This window comes from Hypanus sabinus, chromosome 8 (assembly GCF_030144855.1).
Source record: "Hypanus sabinus isolate sHypSab1 chromosome 8, sHypSab1.hap1, whole genome shotgun sequence".
Classification (NCBI taxonomy): domain Eukaryota; kingdom Metazoa; phylum Chordata; class Chondrichthyes; order Myliobatiformes; family Dasyatidae; genus Hypanus; species Hypanus sabinus.
In genome coordinates this window covers 31,055,777-31,064,359 of record NC_082713.1, presented here as the reverse complement: position 1 = coordinate 31,064,359, position 8,583 = coordinate 31,055,777, and the positions used below count along the sequence as shown (strand labels likewise).

The window sequence follows — 8,583 nt, the reverse complement described above, 5'->3', positions numbered from 1 at the left end:
TTGAATCTTTGAAGCACGTATTTGTCACCATATACAGTACTACCCTGAGATTCATTTTCTTGCAAGCATTCAAAGTAGAACAAAGAAATACAGTCAGAATCAATGAAAAAGACAGGCAAACAACCAATGTGCTAAAGAAGACAAAATGTGCAAACCCGAAAATAAATATATAATTACTTCATGAGTTGTAGAGTCCTTGAAAATAAGTCCAAAGGTCATGGAAACAGTTCAGTGTTGAAGTGAGTGAGTTATCCATGCTGGTTCAACACAGTCCAACACAGGAAAAGCCCTCCCCATCATGAGCACCTACAAGAACCACTGCCACAAGGAAACAGCATCCATCATTCAGAACCTCCACCATCACCATCGAGCCATGCTCTCTTCTTGCTGCGGCCTTCGGAGTACAGGAGTCCAAGGTCCCATGCCATCAGGTTCAGGAATCCCTCCAGGGAGTACCTCATTGGAACTGATGGCACCATTTTATCAAATCCAAAGGTCATAATTCGGGCTATGACATGCATATCCCTGGTCTATCTCCATAGACTGACACAATAGGAACAAATGGATATAAACAAAGAAAAAGGAATAAAATAATACTGCAAAGTGGATAAAGTAGTTTGTGTTGTCTTTCTTGAGTGATATAATAGATACCAATGGCAGAAAGGACCATTTTATATGTTGTTCAATACCTTTTTTTTTGCTTAAATCATTTAATCTTCCGTGTCCTTCATTTTGCAAAATCACAGATATTTTTACAGACAGGATTTAACCATGTTTCTTTCAACTATTATTGTTTGCCTTGAAGTAGGTCCCATCATAACTTTCCAATACTAAAGGGGAACAAAAGTGAATGTTCTGGTAGAAAACTGATATTTTTACAAATATTCCAAATGCCACTTGGCTTTAAAGGTAATTATGCCATCATTCTTGGAGTATGAGGTAATGTTCACACTAAAGATGGAATTGTCCACACAAATGTTCATGGTCCTTAGAATTAAGAAAGGCAATCTATCTTTTAAGCCATAGGAAGAAATTACCCCAAAAAACTCCTGACGATTGTGAAAAATCTCTCCTTAATTTTGAAACATTGGAAAATGACAAAAGAACACATGTTTAGGTACCTGCTGGTCAGGGCAGACGTAAGGAGAAATGTCTTCACCCAGAGGGTAGTAAGCTATGAAATCTCAGAGGCTGCACATATTCAAAACAGAGGCAGGTTTTTTGGAAATTAAGTGAATCAAGGGACATGGAGTAAGTGCAGGGAAGTAATTCAAAGGTAAAAGATTAGGCACAATTTTAGTGGGTGGCATAATAGGCATAAGAAGTAGAATGGACTGTGTGTTTCTTAAAACAAAAAGCAGTGAATTAAAAATTGAACACAACAGCATTCTATATGCTTGTGCATGGTAGCAGCTGGATATTCCACTCCATTTCCAAAATTTGGTTCCATTTATTTCAACAGAATCTAAATTTGAAAATCAGGGTGCAAAATGCAGCCACTGATGCAAACGTGCACTTAGCAGACATGCTCTCTCCATAATGCGAACTTTTGTTTTTACAAGCTTCGGCATTTTTGACATTACTCTGAAACACTACTCTCATTCTTTCCAGATATGGTGCCTGCCACGTATTTACAGCATTTTCTACTGCAGATTTTCAGCATGTGGACCATTTTAATCTTCACTCTCTCCAGGGATTCTCAAATTCCATTAAATCTCTGACCCAAAAAGGGTACGTTTTTAGAGATAACTACCAAACACAAAAAAATGCTCAGAATATTCATAGAAAAATGCATCAGTTAATATTTGGTGAAGTATGCATTCTCAGTATTAGTTTGGATGATAATGACATTCAGGAATTAATGCTGGAAAAGAACATGAAATTCACAAGGAAAGAAGAGAAGAAATAAAGAGAAAGAAAGAAAGAAAGAAAATTATAAAAATAAAAGCATGAGCTGGGAGCCAAAGAAAAATACCATAAGACCATTAGGATCAGAATTAAGATATTCAGCCCATTGAGTCTGCTCCACCATTCAGTAATGGCTGATTTATTATCCCTCTCTCTCTGCACTGTATTCCACCTGTCACTTCTTTGCCCACTCTCCTAATCTATCCAAGTTCTTTTGCAGATTCCCTGCTTCCTCAACACTACCTGCCCCTCTGCCTGTCTTTGAAATGGCTACAAATTTGGCCACAAAGCCCTCAATTCTGTCATTATATATTGACATATAATGTGAAAGGAAGTGACCCCAAAACTGACCACTGTGGAATGAAAAAGAAGTATTAATAAATAAAAAAGAAACAAAAGAGTTTAAGATTGGGAATAAATAGAAGGAACAGCAAAGAATACAGAAGGAGAAGAAAAGTAATTGGCAAAAAGTGAAAAGGAAATGGAACAAAGGATGGGTTAATAAATGTATGTTTGAATGAGAATGTAATGTGAATAACTCATAAAATTGATTAAGTAAATGATGCAAATTAAAATATATACTCAGATGCCTCTTTATTAGGTACACCTGCATACCTGCTTGCTAATGCAAATATCTCTAGAGTTAATCATGTAACTCAATACATAAAAGCATGTGGACATTATCAAGAGGTTCAGTTTTTGCTCAGTCATTGTCAGAATGGGGAAGCAATGTGATCTAAGTGACTTTCGCTGTGGAATAATTGTTGGTGCCAAGTGGGATGGTTTGAATATCCCAGAAACTGTTGATCTCCTGGGATTTTCAGCAGTCTCTAGAGTTTACTGAGAATGGTATGGAAAACAACAAAACAAAATAGTGAGTGGCAGTTCTGTGGGCAAACATGCCTTATTAATGAGATAAGTCAGAGGAGAGTGGTTCAAGCTGTCAGGAAGGTGACAGTTACTCAAATAACCATATGTTAAAACTATGTTGTGTAGAGCATCTCTGAATGCTCAACACATCAAACCTTGAAGTAGATGGGCTACAGCAGCAGAAGACCACGAACATACAGAAATACATTCAATGACCACTGAGTGAAGAAAAGGAGAATGTACTGTACATCCAAAGGAAACATGAAGAATTAAGATAAAATGGACAGTCATAAAAAAGGTCAAGAAAATCAAAGTAAGAATGAAAGGTAAAAGAAATAAGCAGACATATGAAAAGAAAAAACACCAAGCAGAAAGTAAGAAAAAAAACCAAAAGCAACCATTTTGTGAAATTTATAGAGAAGGCAAGGTAACCCACACACTGTTGAAATACTGATTGCAGACCAGAGAGAACAAAATGTTAAGTAATTCACAAAAGAAGTGTTGATGGGGTGGGGGACAGTTAAGGGTGTTGGTTTAATGTAAAAGATAGAAGGTTCAGAAGTGATCTAAGGAGGGTATTTTTTCCACCCAGAGGATGTTTGGAAACTGGAGCACACTGCCCAAGGGGAGGTAGGAACACATTTAAAAGGCATCTAGGCGAGTACTTGAATCACCAAGACATAAAGGACTCTGAGACAAGTTCTAGTAATTAAGATGAGTTGTCTAATTAAAGATCGGCATGGACGTGGCAAGCTGAAGGGCTTGTTTCTGGGTTGTATGACTCCATGAAAATTACAACAGTTCAGGAATACTTAAATTGATCAGAGATTTTCGAAGTATATTGATGACACTTTAAGTCAGTTGATTTTACAAATCACAGTCAATGAAGTAAATTCCAAACATTTTATAATAATCTGCCAGACCAACTCTATCAATATAAGGAAAATAAACCTGTAGGTAATTTACATGTTGCCACCTGCCTCAGAGCTCCTGTATCCTGCACAGGTTGTTTCTTCCTCCTAGTCAAGATCCTCAACCCTGACTGTCTGGGTAGGCCCATTGTTCCTGTCTGCTCCTGCCCCACCGAACTTGTGCCCACATGCTTCAATTCCATTTTATCCCCTTTGGTTCAATCCCTTTCCCCCTACATCCTCTACACTTCACATACACACGATCTCCTCAACAACTTTCAATTCCCTGGCCCTGATCACCTAATTTTCACCATGGATGCTCATGTTGCATACCCTTCCATTTCCTTTCAAGAAGGCCTTAAAGCTCTCCACTTCTTTCAACAGATCCAACCAGCTTCCCTCTACCACTACCCTCCTCACCTGGTACAACAGGCCCTCTAACTCTACAGTTTCTCTTTCAGCTCCTTCCATTTTCTCCAAACTCAAGGTGTAACCATAGACTTCACAAGGGCCCCAGCTATGCCTGATTTTTCGCTGGCTATGTAGAACAGTCCATGTTCCAGGCCTTCCCTGGTAATGCTCCCCAATTCTTCCTCTGCTCCACCGTGGATTGCATTGGTGCTGCTTCATGCACTCATACTAAGCTTGTCAATTTCATCAATTTTGCCTCCTGATTCCTCCCTGCCTGTAAATTAACTTGGTCCATTTCTGACATCTCTCTTCCCTTTCTTGATCTCTCTGTCTTCATCTCTGAAGACAAACTGTCAACTGATATGTTATAAACCTACTGACGAGAATAGCTATCTTGACCATACCTCTTCCCACCGTCTCCAATAAAAATCCCATTCCCTTTTCTCAGTTCCTTCATCAACCTTTACCTTTTCACCTATGACCTCTCAGCTTCTTTACTTCATCCCCCTCCCCCACCCATCTGCTTCACCTATCACCTTCCAGCATGTAGGCCTCCCCCTGCCACACCTTCTTATTCTGGTGTCTTCCCCCTTCCTTTCCAGTCTTGGTGAAGAATCTCAGTAAGAAAGGTCAACTGTTTCTATAGAAGCTGCCTGGCCTGCTGAGTTCCTTCAGCATTTTGCGTGTGTTGCTCTGAATTTCCAGCATCTGCAGAATCTCTTGCGTTTAGGCAATACACAAACTTTTATTCATGCCTGGGCCTTAAATTATCTCAGTACTTTGCTCTCAATTTCTTCTCTCCATGACTGTTTTGAATAAGTGTAATTAATTTGCATCACCACACTCACAGGAAGTCCTCAAAATATTTTCTTATAATTAATGACTCTTGGTTTGATGGGCAATTGCAGTGATCTGGTGCCCTCTCCAGAATACAAAACCCTCGGACTGGAACAAGGATGCAAAATTTCCAAGTGTTTGACCTTACCTGCTAACGTAACGACCGGCCCGCGTAACCATGCGCCTATGGTATTTTAATCAGGAAATTCCACTCCTTTAGATATGTAAGAGAAATATGCCTATCAGAATCACCAGCCAGTGCGGATGAAGGGGATGTTGCCAACCCGTTCAGGTACATGTTTGGGAAGCAAAGGGTCGCCCTTGGATAGGAAAAAAATGTACTAGTGTAGCTTTTCTGTAACTAGAAACCGATCTCACCGTACTGCGGACTCCTGTATCTAAAAATACACTTGCACAGAAAAAATATATTTCAACCGCGTCAACAGGAGTGACATCGACTGATGAAACCATAAATAACATTTTAGTTAATCTTCCTTTTTATTCTTGGTTAGACCAGGGCGTGGTGGGTGAGGAAGAGATGGGGTGTCCGCGGGTTCGATGATGACCTATCCAAATACACCGAGCCGGAATTTCGCTCGCAGCCTTTATTTAAAGCGCTCCTTGTTTCTGCTTTGTAACTAGCAGAGGAGTACAGCTTCCAAGGATGTTGGTTGGTTTGTGCCGGCTCGGTTCCCCCCGAAAAGCTGAAACGTGAGTTCGCTGGAGCCGACTTAAAGCAGGGAGAGGAGCCTGCCTCCACGGCGAATAACCTCACCAGCTCCTCTCAGTCAGGCATCAAGCATTCGACTTTGCCAACTTCCAATTTTACAATTGCGTGCATAGACACTGTTTCACGGCAGCCTGCCCTGAAGAAGCGCGATAAATACGGCTGTGTCATTTTAAATCATGCTTCTGATTTTAAAGTAATCCTCAGTATATCTAAAGCATTGGAATTTAACAAATATTGTGAAGGTAATGGATGCGAATTGATTCCCCTCGTACTGTGCAGGAACTATTCCTGGGGATGATGTATTTGGTACCTGACTGATTTCAGTGACCTTGGGAGGTGTCCGCAGCGGATGGACGTCTGGTTAGAAATCTTGTGAATGAAGCTCGGCCGGTATATATATGTGTGTGTGTGTGTGTGTGTGTGTGTGTGTGTGTGTGTGTGTGCGTGCGTCTACTTGATATTCCTATCACACAGCCTGTGATTCAGTCAGGGTGCTGATCACAATAAGTGAACCTTTTTGACGTCAGAGCTGAGATTTATCAACACCCCACTGGGGCATCGCATTAACCGCATTCAATTCACCAAATCTTGCGTTTGATTAGCAATGTCAGACAGAGAATAAACCTGGAACCAGGAGCAAAGCCTCCTGCATTGGACTTAAACCTTATCTACCAGCAGCGAGTGTAAGGAGCAGAGAGTCGGTAAGATGTTGCGTCCAGTCCCGGTCCTTCTTGCACCGTTCTCGCGATGGGGGGCTGCGGAGATGGGGAAGAGTTACATTTCAGATAAGATAGCGCCAGGAGTCCGTGAACTCCGCGTCTTTACTGAGTTTGCATTAAAACACGGACGTTAGTAAATTGTTTTACAGTGTTAGACTTGGCACGCCGTATAACCTGTTCGCTTAAGTATAAGGTACAAGGTGCATAAAATGAGAGAGGCTATTTATTTATTTGGTGAATGGGTTTAGCTTACTCGATTTGAACATCTATATTATTTTATTTGATTCGAACCTACTAATGCAACTGCTTAATTAAAACGTAAAGTTTTATTTAAACCTCTTCCCCATTCACATTTGAACACATTTACAATTAACACTGACGGTTACCCACCTCACTGCTACTGCAGTGAGTATTTATAAGTGACTTCGCACCAATGACAACAGCCGGCTGTTATGTAATAGTGAATTTCAGAATGTTTCTTCACTGGGAAACTGTCGACACAGGTTAACTACTTAATACTGCATCATTGGCTCGATTATTTGTGAGCGGGGTATCTGAACGCTTTGTCATTTTTGTTTCTGAACTGTATGTTTTATTGTGTCCTTCGCCCTCCTCAGATCATGATATCCATGCCTCCAGTTATGAATGATCAGCCCAGGAATAGCTCAAAGCAGTCCTTCAGTTGGCTCTCCTCCGCCAGTAGCAACTCCTCAGTCACCACCTCTGATCTACCCGAGGAAATAGTCAATCCCTGGGACATCGCCCTTTGTGTGGTGGGCACTGTGATCTCTTGCGAGAACGCCATCGTGGTGGCTGTCATCTTCTATTCGCCGACTCTCAGAGCTCCGATGTTTATCCTGATTGGAAGTTTAGCCCTGGCTGACCTCCTCGGAGGACTGGGCTTGATCCTCAATTTTATCTTCCTTTACTTGCTAAACTTCGAAGCCGCGAAACTAGTCTCGGCCGCGCTCCTGATTGCTTCCTTTTCGGCTTCGGTCTGCAACCTGCTTGCCATCACCATAGACCGTTACCTGTCACTGTATAACGCCCTGACATACCACACCGAGAGAACCATGACTTTCACCTACTTGATGCTCCTGGTTGTGTGGGTCACCTGCCTGAGCCTGGGCTCCCTGCCAGTCGCGGGCTGGAACTGCCTGGAAGACGAGACCACCTGTAGTGTGATCAAACCCATCACCAAAAACAATGCCGCAGTCCTTTCCGTCTCCTTTTTGCTCATATTCGCTTTGATGTTGCAACTGTACGTTCAAATCTGCAAAATAGCCTTCAGGCACGCGCAGCAAATCGCCGTGCAGTACCATTTTGTGGCGACCTCCAACACCTCGACCAGGAAAGGAATCTCCACTTTATCTATCATCCTGGGGACCTTCGCCGCTTGTTGGATCCCCTTCGCGATCTACTGTCTGGTTGCAGACTCCACTTATCCATTGATCTACACCTATGTCACGGTTTTACCAGCCACCTGTAATTCAGTCATTAATCCTATAATTTATGCATACCGGAACCCTGATATCCAAAAATCGCTCTGGGTGGCTTGTTGTGGTTGTATTCCATCCAATTTCTCATTCAGACCAAGGTCGTCCAGTGACGTATAGTGTCTTCTGTTACGTGGAATTTTATTTTTCCAACAATTATTATTTGTATTTTTTTATTTTTTTACTGGAGCTATTTAAACAAATCATCCCTTAATTAAAATGTGAGAAATGAGGAAGGTGTATTTTTGAGAGTAATATTTTCGCAATGTTAATGGAATAACATTATTAGCGCCCCCAGCGGTTTTCTGTAAATTCATTACGTAAAATTAAAGCTGCAATGTATTGGACAGAGCGGAAGCAAGCACTGTATGTGTAGAAATGTATATATACAATATATGGACTGCTGAAACAACTGAGGGGAAAACATATTTTTTAAGATGTGGGACTAAGAGGTACTGGTGAAGACAGAAATGTTGGAATGTCTCAGTAATCAATTTCGGCGTTGTTCAGGAAAAACGAATGGCAACGTTCCTCAAGTGAAAAGCAATGCCAGCATGTGATGCACTTTAAACTACCTAATTAGAGCCCCGCGCTCCAAATGTCGTTAACTATCTATTTATCAAAGATCTGTATGTCTATATCTATCATTTATTCCGACGAAAGTTAAACTGTGAATTGATTTCCTCTTCAATTCTTTGCCG

The 8,583-nt window shown here is 41.2% G+C and overlaps 1 protein-coding gene across 1 annotated transcript; it reads left to right on the top strand.

Moving 5' to 3' along the window:
* The first annotated feature begins 7,006 nt into the window (after positions 1-7,006).
* LOC132397714 (G-protein coupled receptor 12-like) lies at positions 7,007-8,002 on the top strand. The gene has a single exon (XM_059976485.1). The coding sequence runs from the start codon at positions 7,007-7,009 to the stop codon at positions 8,000-8,002; it is 996 nt and encodes a 331-aa protein (XP_059832468.1).
* Positions 8,003-8,583: the final 581 nt, after the last annotated feature.